Source organism: Pseudophryne corroboree, chromosome 1, assembly GCF_028390025.1.
Source record: "Pseudophryne corroboree isolate aPseCor3 chromosome 1, aPseCor3.hap2, whole genome shotgun sequence".
Taxonomy (NCBI): domain Eukaryota; kingdom Metazoa; phylum Chordata; class Amphibia; order Anura; family Myobatrachidae; genus Pseudophryne; species Pseudophryne corroboree.
In genome coordinates, this window is record NC_086444.1 from 207,843,126 (window position 1) to 207,859,191 (window position 16,066).

Below are 16,066 nucleotides of genomic sequence, written 5' to 3' on the forward strand. Positions count from 1 at the left end.
TGCATGCAGAGCTCTGAGCCAGAGGATCTCCTCTATCCATACATTTGGTTTGATACCATTGTCAGTGCGCACGCAGCCCACTCTTATACTAGTTGCAAAATGTTTATTTACACTTCCATCCTACTCTGAATAGCCTGCAGTTCTGTTCGTGTGTCCTCCCTGAACATTACCTGTGTGAGAGCACCCCATTCCAGCCCAGTTACACCCCTTCACTCATGCATACGATTTTGTATCACTCATACTTCCGTATTGCCAGATACACTCCAAAACTGGGTGTACGTTCACTTTTGCATAGCCTCGTACAGCTTAATCTGATGTTTGCTTACTTATACTGAACTGTTTAGGCCAATGCAGCTTTAAAGAGTGTAGATGAAGCTAATGGCACTCCAAAGTGTTTGTGGGGCTTACCTGGTACTCTATGGACTGTGCACCCCACCCACCCCTTATACGCTTCTAATACAGGTGGCTCAAAACTACTCTTTACATGATCATTAATGTAAAACTGTGGCTCTCCTCTGCTGAGCCCTAACAGAGAGGGGAGGTCATGGTGTGAGGAGAGAGATCTATGTACCATAGAATACTAGCCCTTACTCTATTTGCATCACTGCTTACACAATTACTTTACACGTTTTATCACTATAAGTGAATATGTGTGTCCCACAATCATAAATGGTTCCTACTAATTTGCCTTCACTTATTTATTAGTCCAGGCATTTACAGTAAAGAATAATAAAATAATTAAAGAAAGAGAATGACACAAATATATTTCTCTGACGTCCTAGTGGATGCTGGGAACTCCGTAAGGACCATGGGGAATAGCGGCTCCGCAGGAGACTGGGCACAAAAAGAAAGCTTTAGGACTACCTGGTGTGCACTGGCTCCTCCCCCTATGACCCTCCTCCAAGCCTCAGTTAGATTTTTGTGCCCGACCGAGCAGGGTGCAATCTAGGGGGCTCTCCTGAGCTTCTTAGATAAAAGTTAGTTTTAGGTTTTTTATTTTCAGTGAGACCTGCTGGCAACAGGCTCACTGCATCGAGGGACTAAGGGGAGAAGAAGCGAACCTGCCTGCTTGCAGCCAGCTTGGGCTTCTTAGGCTACTGGACACCATTAGCTCCAGAGGGATCGAACACAGGTCCAGCCTCGGAGTCCGGTCCCAGAGCCGCGCCGCCGGCCCCCTTACAGAGCCAGAAGCAAGAAGAGGTCCGGAAAATCGGCGGCAGAAGACATCAGTCTTCATCAAGGTAGCGCACAGCACTGCAGCTGTGCGCCATTGCTCCTCATGCACACCTCACACTGCGGTCACTGATGGGTGCAGGGCGCTGGGGGGGGCGCCTTGAGCAGCAATATTAACACCTTGGCTGGCAAAAATACATCACATATAACCCCCAGGGCTATATGGATGTACATTAACCCCTGCCAGAATCCATAAAAATGTGGGAGAAAAGTCCGCGAAAAAGGGGCGGAGCTATCTCCTTCAGCACACTAGCGCCATTTTTCCCTCACAGCTCCGTTGGAGGGAAGCTCCCTGGCTCTCCCCTGCAGTTAATACACTACAGAAAGGGTTAAAAAGAGAGGGGGGGCACAATTTAGGCGCAGTATACAATATATATGCAGCTATAAGGGAAAACACTTTTTTATAGGTGCTATCCCTGTGATATATAGCGCCCTGGTGTGTGCTGGCATACTCTCCCTCTGTCTCCCCAAAGGGCTTTGTGGGGTCCTGTCCTCTATCAGAGCATTCCCTGTGTGTGTGCTGTGTGTCGGTACGGCTGTGTCGACAGGTATGTGGAGGATAATGAGGTAGAGGCGGAGCGAATGCCTGTAAATATGTTGTCACCCCCTGCGGGGTCGACACCGGTGTGGTTGAACTTATGGAACAACTCCTTACATAAAAGGTCGACGACACGGAACAGCGTCTCAAATGTCATGGGGGGCTCTAAAATCGCCCGCTACCTCAGATAACAGACACAGATGTCGACACGGATACTGACTCCAGTGTCGACATCGATGAGACTGGTGTACCCTCCAAATAGGTCCACCCGTTACAGGATTGAGGCAATGAAAAATGTATTACACATTTATGATTATACCCCAGGTACCACATAAAAGGGTATTGTGTTTGGTGAGAGAAAACTATTAGTAGTTTTTCCTGCATCTGAGAAATTAAATGAGGTGTGTGAGGAAGAGTGGTCTTCCCCCGGTAAGAAATTGATAATTTCTACAACGGTTATTGGCAGCGTACCCTTTCCCGCCAGAGGATAGGTCACGCGGGGAAACACCCCATAGGGTAGATACAGCGCTTACACGCTTATCAGAAAAGGTGGCACTACCGTCTCTGGATACGGCCGCCCTGAAGAAACCTGCTGATAGAAAGCAGGAGGTTACCCTATAAGATATAGTCACACACTAGGGCATTATATTGCGACCAGCCGTTGCTTCGGCATGGATGTGCAGTGCTCCCGCTGCGTGGTCAGATTCCCTGTCGGAAAATAACTATGGATAGGGACAATATTTTGCTGAAAATAGAGCATATAAAAGACGTGGTCTTATACATGCGTGATGCACAGAGGGATATTTGCCGGCTGGCATCAAAAATAAGCGCTAGGTCCATTGCCGCCAGACGGGGGTTATGGACTTGGCAATGGTCAGGCGATGCCGACTCGAATCGGCAAATGGAAGTTGCCCTATAAGCGGGTAAAACTGTTTGGGGATGGTTTTTCAGACCTCCTTTCCACAGATACTGCTGGGAAATCGATTTTTTTGCCCAGGCTACCCCACAACAAAAGAAAGCACCGTATCATAAAGTACAGTCCTTTCGGCTCCAGAAAAGCAAGAGGGCTAGAGGCTCATCCTTTCTGCCGAGAGGCAAAGGTAGAGGAAAAAGCTGCAACACACAGCTAGTTCCCAAGAGCAGAAGTCCTCCCTGCGTCCGGTAGGTCCACAGCATGGTGCTGGGGCTGCTCAGGCGGACCCGGGTACGGTGGGGGCCGGTCTCAGGAATTTCAGCACACAGTGGGCTCTCTCACATGGATCCCTGGGTCCTTCAAGTAGTATCTCAGGGGTACAGGCTGGAGTTCGAGACGTTCTTCCCCCCGCCGTTTCCTAAAATCTGCCTTACCGGCACCTCCCTCTGCCAGGGAGACGGTGTTGGTGGATATTCAACACTATAATCACAACAAGTGATTGTCAAGGTGCCCCTCCTTCAGCAAGGAAGGGGTTACTATTCCACAGTGGTTGTGGTACCGAAACGGTTCGGTGAGACCCATCTTGAAATTAAAATGCTTGAACTTTTATATCAGAAGATTCAAGTTCAAGATGGAATCGCTCAGGGCGGTTATTACGAGCCTGGACGAGGGGGATTACAGGGTCTCCCTGGACATCAAGGATGCGTACCTTCATGTCCCCATTTACCCCCCTCACCAGGAGTACCTCAGATATGTGGTACAGGACTGTCACTATCAGTTCCAGACGCGGCCGTTGGAGTTGTCCACGGCACCGAAGGTCTTTACCTAGGTAATGGCCGAAGTGATGATACTCCTTCGCAAGAAGGAAGTTTTTATTATCCCGTACTTGGACGATCTCCTGATAAAGGCGAGGTCCAAAGAACAGTTGGTAGTGGGGGTAGCACTCTATCGGGAAGTGCTACAACAGCACGACTGGATTCTCAATATTCCAAAGTCACAGCTGGTCCCGACGACACGTCTTCTGTTCCTGGGAATGTTTCTGAACGCAGACCAGAAAAGAGTGTTTCTTCCAGTGGAAAAAGCCGAGGAGTTGTCATCTCTAGTCAGAGACATCCTAAAACCAGGACAGGTGTCGGTACATCAATGCACACGAGTCCTGGGAAAAATGGTAGCTTCGTACGAAGCATAATTCCATTCGGAAGACTCCACGCAAGGACGTTCCAGTGGGACCTGTGGGACTAATGGTCCGGGTCCCATCTACAGATACAACAGCGGATAACCCTGTCAGCAAGAAACAGGGTGTCGCTGCTGTGGTGGCTGCAGAGGGCTCATCTACTAGAGGGCCGCAGATTCGGAATACAGGACGGGGTCCTGGTGACCACGGATGCCAGCCTTCGGGGCTGGGGTGCAGTCACACAGGGAAGAAATTTCCAAGGAGATTTCGCTTCACATAAATATTCTGCAGCTAAGGGCCATTTACAATGCCCTAAGCCAAGCAAGGCCCCTGCTTCAGAACCAGCCGGTACTGATCCAATCAGACGACATCACGGCGGTCGCCCATGTACACAGACAGGGCGGCACAAGAAGCAGGATGGCGATGGCAGAAGCCACAAGGATTCTCCGATGGGCGACCTACTCCCAGGAGAATGGGGACTTCATCCAGAAGTTTTCCAAATGCGGGTAAACCGTTGGGAATGACCACGGGTGGACATGATGGCGTCCCGCCTCAACAAGAAGTTGAAAAGATATTGTGCCAGGTCAAGGGACCCTCAGGCGATCGCTGGGGACGCTCTAGTGACACCGTGGGTGTACCAGTCGGTTTATGTGTCTCCTCCTCTACCTCTCATACCCAAGGTACTGAGAATAATAAGAAGGCGAGGAGTGAAAACCATACTCGGGGTTCCGGATTGGCCATGAAGAGCTTGGTACCCGGAACTTCAAGAGATGCTGGCAGAGGACCCTTGGCCTCTGCCGCTCAGACAAGACCTGCGGCAGCAGGGACCCTGTCTGTTCCAAGACTTACCGCGGCTGCGTTTGAAGGCATGGCGGTAGAACACCGGATCCTAAAGGAAAAGGGTATTCCGAAGGAAGTCATCCCTACCCTGATCATAGCCAGGAAGGATGTCACCGCAAGACATTATCGCCGCGTTTGGCGAAAATTTGTTGCTTGGTGGGAGGCCATGAAGGCCCCGACGGAGGAATTTCAACTATGTCGATTCCTGCACTTCCTGCAAGCAGGGGTGACATTTGGGCCTCAAATTGGGGTCCATCAAGGTCCAGATTTCGGCTCTGTCGATTTTCTTCCAGAAAGAACTGGCTCCACTGCCTGAAGTTTAGACTTTGGTTAAAGGAGTACTACATATTCAGCCTCCTTTTGTGCCTCCTGTGGCACTTTTTTGGATCTCAACGTGGTGTTGGATTTCCTAAAGTCGCATTGGTTGAGCCACTTAAAACCATGGAGCTAAAGTATCTCGCGTGGAAAGTGGTCATGCTGTTGGCCTTGGCCTTGGCCAGGCGTGTGTCAGAATTGGCGGCTTTGTCATGTAAAAGCCCTTATCTGATTTTCTATATGGATAGGGCAGAGTTGAGGACTCGTCCTCAGTTTCTCCCGAAGGTGGTCTCAGGTTTTCACTTGAACCAACCTATTGTGGTGCCTGCGGCTACTAGGGACTTGGAGGATTCCAAGTTGCTGGACGTAGTCAGGGCCCTGAAAATTTTATTTTTCCAGGACGGCTGGAGTCAGGAAAACTGACTCGCTGTTTATCCTGATGGCACCCAACAAGCTGGGTGCTCCTGCTTCTAAGCAGTCTATTGCGCGCTGGATTTGTAGCACTATTCAGCTGACGCATTCTGCGGTAGGATTACCACAGCCTAAATCAATAAAAGCCCATTCCATGAGGACGGTGGGCTCATCTTGGGCGGCTGCCCGAGGGGTCTCGGCTTTACAACTTTGCCGAGCAGCTACTTGGTCAGGGGCAAACACGTTTGCAAAATTCTATGAATTTGATACCCTGGCTGAGGAGGACCTGGAGTTCTCTCATTCGGTGCTGCAGAGTCATCCGCACTCTCCCGCCCGTTTGGGAGCTTTGGTATAATCCCCATGGTCCTTACGGAGTTCCCAGCATCCACTAGGACGTCAGAGAAAATAAGAATTTACTTACCGATAATTCTATTTCTCGTAGTCCGTAGTGGATGCTGGGCGCCCATCCCAAGTGCGGATTGTCTGCAATACTTGTACATAGTTATTGTTAACTAATCGGGTTCTTGTTGTGAGCCATCTATTCAGAGGCTCCTCTGTTATCATGCTGTTAACTGGGTTTCATATCACAAGTTGTACGGTGTGATTGGTGTGGCTGGTATGAGTCTTACCCGGGATTCAAAATCCTTCCTTATTGTGTACGCTCGTCCGGGCACAGTATCCTAACTGAGGCTTGGAGGAGGGTCATAGGGGGAGGAGCCAGTGCACACCAGGTAGTCTTAAAGCTTTCTTTTTGTGCCCAGTCTCCTGCGGAGCCGCTATTCCCCATGGTCCTTACGGAGTTCCCAGCATCCACTACTGACTACGAGAAATAGAATTATCGGTAAGTAAATTCTTATTATTTATCTTCCTTTGTCAGTCGCATTTTATTAATGGATGTCTGATGCTACTGTATATTCTGAATGTTTATGCAGCCTCTCACCTGTTTGATGCCATACTCAAAGGCCTTTTGGGCCAGTCTCCCAGGGCCTTCTACAGTTTTTCCATCATCATTTGGTCCCCAGCTAGCACTGTAAATATCTACATGCTGTGGATTAAATCCAATAGAACTTGCTTCAATGGCATCGGTGACAACGCCATCCAACATCCGAATCCCTAAATGACAGAACATAAACATCAGTTGTACACTATTCACAGAAATGCTTTCCTCTATGGAAGTTATAATTCAATGTATTTATTTGTTATATGTCAAGAAATTGTTGAAATAATCCATAGGTAACATCAGCATGTCTGTCAGTGTGACTTCAAATAAACATGTGAGAAGTGTGCAGTTCCCAGATCACTATTTATCACTTTTGTAGTCAGCAAAGCAATGTGCAGATGGAGCAGTGAATGTTCATCTTCAGTTAACTGGTTACTTAATGAAGATCTGATGGAGTGTCATATTGCTCCATCTGTGCAATACTGCCCCGCTTGTTTGTAAAGGAATATAATGTGCAAAACTGCTATGCTGTTAAGGAATTCAATCTTCATTCCAAACAAGGATTCACTCAACAGCAATATTGTGTACAAGTCTTTAGAAAATGCATGTAGTTGTAGCTTAACAGGGGCAGATTGGAACACCAGGAGCACGGATCAGTTCCTGCAGGGCCGGCACATGGCCGTGCCCCATGGCGATTGGGAACTAAAAGTGGCCCTGGAAAAATTTGTAGAAGTGTCCTCACATGGGTAGCATCAGAGGTATACTGTATAACCAAGGCAGCAGGAACACCCCTTATATGTCAACAAACAAAACAGGCCCCACATGTATATCGGCCCACCAGGGATCTCCCAACGGAACGATGTGGCAAATCCGCCCCTGGCCGTGCCCCACATTTTTTCATCAGGGGCTTGTCTCAGCTGCCCAATCAGAGCTTAGCGCTTGGAGCTTTTGTTCATGCACAGAAGCTCACTTTTATAGTCAGGGTAGGATGGAGTTACTATGGGGGCTGCTTTTGTGGCTGAAAATGAGGGATTTCAGCAGTAATCATCTTAGATTCATTCGGGGTAAATTTAATATTTGCTAGCTAGGGTGTCCCACAAATTTTAATTGATAAATAGGCCCCTTAGATTGCATGCGACTATAACACAAATACAGATGTGTGCTCTTATGTTGTGTCTGCGATACATACAGTACCGTTTCTACTGGCGGGCCACCCGCCGTGACACCTGCTGGCTGCTATTGCCTGCTCCCCGTCCTCCGACCTATAGTACTCCGCTTGCTGGGCGGAGTTTCGCAAAACGACGTCCCAGTGAGCAGGGTAATATGGGTGGGAGGAGAGGGGAGCAGGGAGCCACTGGTGCCAACGAGCATTACACCCCTGGCAATGAGCATGACACCCAGAGCATGAAACCCCTGGCAATTAGCAGGTTATTTAAAAGTAATTAGAAGCCTTACTGTAGGGCATAATGTATCATGGGCATTGCTGTGTGTGGCATAATATGGTGCAGGGGGCATAATATGGTGCAAGGGGCATTACTGTTTGGGGTGCAGTGACGTGCGGTGAAGTCAATGGCTGGGGAGGCACTTTTGAGATAAATATGAATATATGTAAAATAGAAAGCACCCAAGAAAAAATTGGAGGGAAAAAAAAGCTCTGTACTTAAGAATAATAATAATAATAATAATAATAATAATAATTATTATTATTACTATTATTATTTTTATACTGACACACTGAATGAGAGTGGTACACACACAGTATAAGTACTCCCATCAATTTAATAAGGGAGTGCTGAGCCCACGCATTGCCCCACATCAGCTGCATACCTGCTGGTCTCCTCACTAGCAGTGCTGGCGTAGGTCGGGTCTTGGTAGCTGTTTCTCTAGGGAGCCACAGGGGGAGGAGTGGGCTTCAGAGCCACCAAGGGGAATCCAGAGAAGATGGCGGACCAGGCGGCAGCGCCAGGACAAGCCGTAAAAAGAGACTGTGTGAGCTCAGCGGCTGGCAGGGTACTCGGTCTGTGTGCCTCACATTGCTCTTTTTCTAAGATGTATTATTAGCCATGGTGTGGCCCCGCCCTGCTCTTCACAAAGTGACAGTCCGTTTCTGACTATGAGATGTGAGGCAAAGCTGCTGCTGCCTCACATATCGTTTCTCTCTGCAATTCCAGGGAACCCCGCAAATCTGCCATGCTGTAACTATAAAAATGATTGCAGTATTACAAAGAAGATACTTATAAGTAGAGATGTGCACCGGACATTTTTCGGGGTTTTGTGTTTTGGTTTTGGATTCGGTTCCGCGGCCGTGTTTTGGATTCGGACGCGTTTGGGCAAAACCCCCTGAAATTTTTTTGTCGGATTCGGGTGGTTATTTTAAAAAAACCCTCAAAAACAGCTTAAATCATAGAATGTGGGGGTCATTTTGATCCCATAGTATTATTAACCTCAATAACCATAATTTCCACTCATTTCCAGTCTATTATGAACACCTCACACCTCACAATATTATTTATAGTCCTAAAATTTGCACCGAGGTCGCTGGATGACTAAGCTAAGCGACTCAAGCCGGCACAAACACCTGGCCCATCTAGGAGTGGCACTGCAGTGTCAGACAGGATGGCACTTAAAAAAATTAGCCCCAAACATCACATGATGCAGAGATAAATAAAAAAAAGAGGTTCAAGATGGAATTGTCCTTGGGCCCTCCCACCCACCCTTATGTTGTATAAACAGGATATGCACACTTTAACAAACCCATAATTTCAGTGACAGGGTCTGCCACACGACTGTGGCTGAAATGACTGGTTGGTTTGGGCCCCCACCAAAAAAGAAGCAATCAATCTCTCCTTGCACAAACTGGCTCTACAGAGGCAAGATGTCCACCTCCTCCTCATCCTCCGATTCCTCACCCCTTTCACTGTGTACATCCCCCTCCTCACAGATTATTAATTCGTCCCCACTGGAATCCACCATCTCAGGTCCCTGTGTACTTTCTGGAGGCAATTGCTGGTGAATGTCTCCACGGAGGAATTGATTATAATTCATTTTGATGAACATCATCTTCTCCACATTTTCTGGAAGTAACCTCGTACGCCGATTGCTGACAAGGTGACCGGCTTCACTAAACACTCTCTCGGAGTTCACACTGGAGGAGGGGCAATTTAGGTAAAATAAAGCAAGTTTGCGCAAGGGCCTCCAAATTGCCTCTTTTTCCTGCCAGTATACGTACGGACTGTCTGACGTGCCTACTTAGATGCGGTCACTCATATAATCCTCCACCATTCTTTCAATGGTGACAGAATCATATGCAGTGACAGTAGACAACATGTAAGTAATGGTTGGCAGGTCCTTCAGTCCGGACCAGATGCCAGCACTCGCTCCAGACTGCCCTGCATCACCGCCAGCGGGTGGGCTCGGAATTCTTAGCCTTTTCCTCGCAGCCCCAGTTGCGGGAGAATGTGAAGGAGGAGCTGTTGACTGGTCACATTCCGCTTGACTTGACAAGTGTCTCACCAGCAGGTCTTTGCACCTCTGCACACTTGTGTCTGCCGGAAAGAGAGATACAACGTAGGCTTTAAACCTAGGATCGAGCACAGTGGCCAAAATGTAGTGCTCTGATTGACCACCCGTGAATCCTGGTTAAGCAAATTAAGGGCTCCATCCACAAGTCCCACATGCCTAGCGGAATCGCTCCGTTTTAGCTCCTCCTTCAATCTCTCCAGCTTCTTCTGCAAAAGCCTGATGAGGGGAATGACCTCACTCAGGCTGGCAGTGTCTGAACTGACTTCACGTGTGGCAAGTTCAAAGGGTTGCAGAATCTTGCACAACGTTGAAATCATTCTCCACTGCGCTTGAGTCAGGTGCATTCCCCCTCCTTTGCCTATATCGTAGGCAGATGTATAGGCTTGAATGGCCTTTTGCTGCTCCTCCATCCTCTGAAGCATATGGAGGGTTGAATTCCACCTTCTTACCACCACTTACTTCAGATGACGGCGGGGCAGGTTCAGGAATGTTTGCTAGTGCTCCAGTCTTCGGCACGCGGAGGCTGAATGCCGAAAGTGGCCCGCAATTTTTCGGGCCACCGACAGCATCTCTTGCATGCCCCTGTCGCTTTTAAAAAAAATCTGCACCACCAAATTCACGTGCTGGAATTTGCCCACATGTAATGCACGCACAATATTGGTGGCGTTGTCCGATGTCACAAATCCCCAGGAGAGTCCAATTGGGGTAAGCCATTCTACGATGATGTTCCTCAGTTTAAGTAAGAGGTTGTCAGCTGTGTGCCTTTTATGGAAAGCGGTGATACAAAGAGTAGCCTGCCTAGGAACGAGTTGGCGTTTGCGAGATGCTGCTACTGGTGCCGCCGCTGTTCTTGCTGCGGGAGGGAATACATCTACCCAGTGGGCTGTCACAGTAATATAGTCCTGAGTCTGCCCGGCTCCACTTGTCCACATGTCCATGGTTAAGTGGACATTGGGTACAACTGCATTTTTTAGGACACTGGTGACTCTTTTTCTGACGTCTGTGTACATTCTCGGTATCGCCTGCCTAGAGAAATGGAATACAGTAGCTCAAGCAATTCTCTAATTCCCTGTGAATTAACGGTGGATACCGGACACACGTTTAACACCACCGCAGCTGCCAAGACCTGAGTTATCCGCTTTGCAGCAGGATGACTGCTGTGATATTTCATCTTCCTCGCAAAGGACTGTTGGACAGTCAATTGCTTACTGGAAGAGTGCAAGTGGTCTTCCGACTTCCCCTCTGGGATGACGATCGACTCCCAGCAGCAACAACAGCAGCGCCAGCAGCAGTAGGCGTTACACTATAGGATCCATCGGAGGAATCCCAGTTAGGAGGGGACTCGTCAGACTTGCCAGTGACATGGCCTGCAGGACTATTGGCGTTCCTGTCTAAGGAGGAAATTGACACTGAGGGAGTTGGTGGTGTGGTTTGCAGGAGCTTGGGTACAAGAGGAAGGGATTTAGTTGACAGTGGACTGCTTCCGCTGTCACCAAAAGTTTTTGAACTTGTCAATGACTTCTGATGAATGCGCTCCAGGTGACGTATAAGGGAGGATCTTCCAAGGTGGTTAATGTCCTTACCCCTACTTATTACAGCTTGACAAAGGCAACACACGGCTTGACACCTGTTGTCCGCATTTCTGTTAAAATAATTCCACACTGAAGAGGTGATTTTATTTGTAATTTGACCAGGCATGTCAATGGCCATATTCGTCCCACGGACAACAGGTGTCTCCCCGGGTGCCTGACTTAAACAAACCACCTCACCATCAGAATCCGCCTTGTCAATTTCCTCCTAGGTGCCAGCAACACCCATATCCTCATCCTGGTGTACTTCAATAGTGACATCTTCAATTTGACTATCAGGAACTGGACTGCGGGTGCTCCTTCCAGCACTTGCAGGGGGCGTGCAAATGGTGGAAGGCGCCACCTCTTCCCGTCCAGTGTTGGGAAGGTCAGGTCAGGCATCGCAACCGACACAATTGGACTCTCCTTGGGGATTTGTGATTTAGAAGAACGTACAGTTCTTTGCTGTGCTTTTGCCAGCTTAAGTCTTTTAATTTTTCTAGCGGGAGGATGAGAGCTTCCATCCTCATGTGAAGCTGAACCACTAGCTATGAACATAGGACAAGGCCTCAGCCGTTCCTTGCCACTCCGTGTCGTAAATAGCATATTGGCAAGTTTACGCTTCTCATCAGACGCTTTTAATTTTGATTTTTGGGTCATTTTACTGAACTTTTGTTTTTTGGATTTTACATGCTCTCTACTATGACATTGGGCATCGGCCTTGGCAGACGACGTTGATGGCATTTCATTGTCTCGGCCATGACTAGTGGCAGCAGCTTCAGCACGAGGTGGAAGTGGATCTTGATCTTTCCCTATTTTACCCTCCACATTTTTGTTCTCCATTTTTTAATGTGTGGAATTATATGCTAGTAATATATCAATAGCAATGGCCTACTGTACTGTACTATATATGTATACTGTTGGTCACCAAAATGCTGCACTGTAATACTAGAAGCTATAGAAAAGTATATATATTTTTGTATATATCAGTACAGAGCAGTGTAACTGTGACACATGTGTCCTGAAAAGCAGTATAGAAGCTATAGAAAAGTATATATATTATTGTATATATCAGTACAGAGCAGTGTAACTGTGACACGTGTCCTGACAAGCAGTATAGAAGCTATAGAAAAGTATATATATTATTGTCTATATCAGTACAGAGCGGTGTAACTGTGACCCATGTGTCCTGACAAGCATTATAGAAGCTATAGAAAATAAGAAAAGTATATATATCATTGTATATATCAGTACAGAGCAGTGTAACTGTGACCCATGTGTCCTGACAAGCAGTATAGAAGCTATAGAAAAGTATATATATTACTGTATATCAGTACAGAGCGGTGTAACTGTGACACGTGTCCTGACAAGCAGTATAGAAGCTATAGAAAAGTATATATATTATTGTATATATCAGTACAGAGCGGTGTAACTGTGACACATGTGTGTCCTGACAAGCAGTATAGAAGCTATAGAAAAGTATTTAAAATTATTGTATATATCAGTAGAGCAGTGTAACTGTGACTATGTGTCCTGACAAGCAGTATAGAGGCTATAGAAAAGTATATATATTATTGTATATATCAGTACAGAGCGGTGTATCTGTGACCATGTGTCCTGACAAGCAGTATAGAAGCTATAGAAAAGTATATATATTACTGTATATCAGTACAGAGCAGTGTAACTGTGAGACATGTGTGTCCTGACAAGCAGTATAGAAGCTATAGAAAAGTATTTAAAATTATTGTATATATCAGTAGAGCAGTGTAACTGTGACTATGTGTCCTGACAAGCAGTATAGAGGCTATAGAAAAGTATATATATTATTGTATATATCAGTACAGAGCGGTGTATCTGTGACTATGTGTCCTGACAAGCAGTATAGAAGCTATAGAAAAGTATATATATTACTGTATATCAGTACAGAGCGGTGTAACTGTGACACATGTGTGTCCTGACAAGCAGTATAGAAGCTATAGAAAAGTATTTAAAATTATTGTATATATCAGTACAGAGCAGTGTAACTGTGACCATTTGTCCTGACAAGCAGTATAGAGGCTATAGAAAAGTATATATATTACTGTATATCAGTACAGAGCGGTGTAACTGACACATGTGTGTCCTGAAAAGCAGTATAGAAGCTATAGAAAAGTATTTCAAATTATTGTATATATCAGTACAGAGCAGTGTAACTGTGACCATTTACCTGACAAGCAGTATAGAGGCTATAGAAAAGTATATATATATATTGTATATATCAGTACAGAGCAGTGTAACTGTGACCATTTGTCCTGACAAGCAGTATAGAGGCTATAGAAAAGTATATATATTATTGTATATATCAGTACAGAGCGGTGTATCTGTGACCATGTGTCCTGAAAAGCAGTATAGAAGCTATAGAAAAGTATATATATTACTGTATATCAGTACAGAGCGGTGTAACTGTGACACATGTGTCCTGACAAGCAGTATAGAAGCTATAGAAAAGTATATATATTATTGTATATATCAGTACAGAGTGGTGTAACTGTGACCATGTGTCCTGACAAGCAGTATAGAAGCTATAGAAAAGTATATATAGTTGTAACACTGTAGGGGTGCAAGGCGCCTTTTCCTGGGGAATATGGCCGCATGCAGCAGCTGAGGAACAACACAAGTCCAGTTTCTGGTACAACTGACCCCGGCCAGTTTTATTGAAACAGAAAATAAAACAAACCCCAAAATAAAAATACCTTGCCTGTCCGGCACTAACTAAACATAAGATATTCCTAACTGTCACTAAACAAAACACAGAGTTCTTCAGTACATACTGTATAGCTTACTTGCATCAGAAAACGTGTCTCTCACACACAGATCCTGCAGCCTTCCCAGGCAGTCTGCCCATACTAATCAGGTTAGAAGCACTATAACACTCTTACACAGCTGAAACCCTGATTAGCCCTCTGTGAGGCCAAAGACCCGAACTGGGCCCAATGTCTAGAACTCGCCTTATCTCTCTCTCAGAGCCTTTACCCAGCTTTTACAGCAAACTGAAAAGGTTCAGACAAAACAAAAAAGCATTTTTCCTAGAAGTTAACATTTTCTAAAACATGTAAGACAAGAACCTGGGACAAATATACCTGCCCTCAAACACTATCCCAGTGTTCTTGTCACATATCCCCCTCCCCTGTTTCGACCTAGGGGCCGGAACACTTGTAGCCCCCAAACAGAAGATGCGAGACAATGCATCTGCGTTGGCCAATTGTGTTCCCGGTCTATGTTCGACAGTAAACTTAAAGTCCTGCAACGCTAGAAACCATCTAGTTACACGAGCATTCTTGCCTCTATTTACATACATCCATTTTAAAGGGGCATGATCCGTCACTAGTCTGAATTGTCTACCCAAGAGGTAATATCTCAAGGTATCTAGTGCCCACTTAATGGCCAAAGCCTCCTTTTCCACAATGGCATACCTTTTTTCATGCTCATTGAGTTTCCTACTCAAATAAATGATAGGGTGTTCGTCCCCATCTCTGGTTTGGGACAGCACAGCACCTATCCCTACCTCTGAGGCATCTGTCTGTACCACAAATTCTTTTGAAAAATCTGGTGTTATCAACACCGGTTGTGAACACAAAGCCACTTTTAACGCTTGGAACGCCTTTTCTGCATCAGGGTTCCATTTCACCACATTTGACTGCTTCCCTTTGGTAAGGTCTGACAACGGCACCGCTGTGGTCGCAAAATTGGGAATAAACCGTCTATAGTACCCAGTAATTCCCAAAAAAGCCCTTACCTGTTTTTTATTCACTGGACGAGGCCAGTTTTGAATAGAATCAACTTTATTCAATTGGGGCCTAATCAGACCTCTGCCTATGGTGAAGCCCAAGTATTTGACCTCCTCCATTGCGAGGCAGCACTTCTTTGGGTTAGCAGTTAACCCTGCCTCTCTGATTGAGTCCAGTACTGCTTGTACTTTAACCAAATGGGACCCCCAGTCTTTACTGTGAATTACCACATCATCCAAATAGGCAGCTGCATATTTCCTATGGGGCCTCAAAATTTTATCCATCGCCCGTTGAAAGGTTGCTGGAGCCCCATGCAACCCAAAGGGTAACATCTTATACTGGTACAGCCCCTCCGGAACCGAAAAGGCTGTTTTTTCTTTGGCGCTATCAGATAAAGGTATTTGCCAGTAACCTTTGGTCAGGTCCAATGTGGTGAGAAACCTGGCTGTTCCCAGCCTTTCTACAAGCTCATCCACACGGGGCATGGGGTATGCGTCAAACTTGGACACCTCATTTAACTTACGAAAGTCATTACAGAAGCGTATGCTACCGTCGGGCTTCGGGATGAGCACTATGGGACTGGACCACTCACTGTTAGACTCCTCTATGACTCCAAGTTCTAACATGGTTTTAACTTCTTTAGAAATAGCTTCTCGCTGAGCTTCAGGAATCCTATATGGCTTTAAATGAACCCTGACCCCTGGTTCTGTGACAATGTCATGTTTTATTATGGTCGTTCGGCCAGGCAGCTCTGAAAATACCTCCCTATTTTGGATGAGAAATTCTTTAACCTGATTGTTCTGATCAGCTGATAATGTCTCTGACACCTTCACTGCGGGAAGCAA

At 46.3% G+C, this 16,066-nt stretch overlaps 1 protein-coding gene across 1 annotated transcript in view; it reads right to left on the minus strand.

Annotated features, from left to right (window-relative positions):
* The window catches only part of PCSK1 (proprotein convertase subtilisin/kexin type 1), a 127,347-nt gene that overhangs the window by 68,948 nt on the left and 42,333 nt on the right, over positions 1-16,066 (minus strand). The window contains exon 7 of the mRNA XM_063964045.1: positions 6,365-6,537. Within this exon, the coding sequence (XP_063820115.1) occupies positions 6,365-6,537 (173 nt within the window). The remainder of the gene's footprint in view (positions 1-6,364; positions 6,538-16,066) is intronic.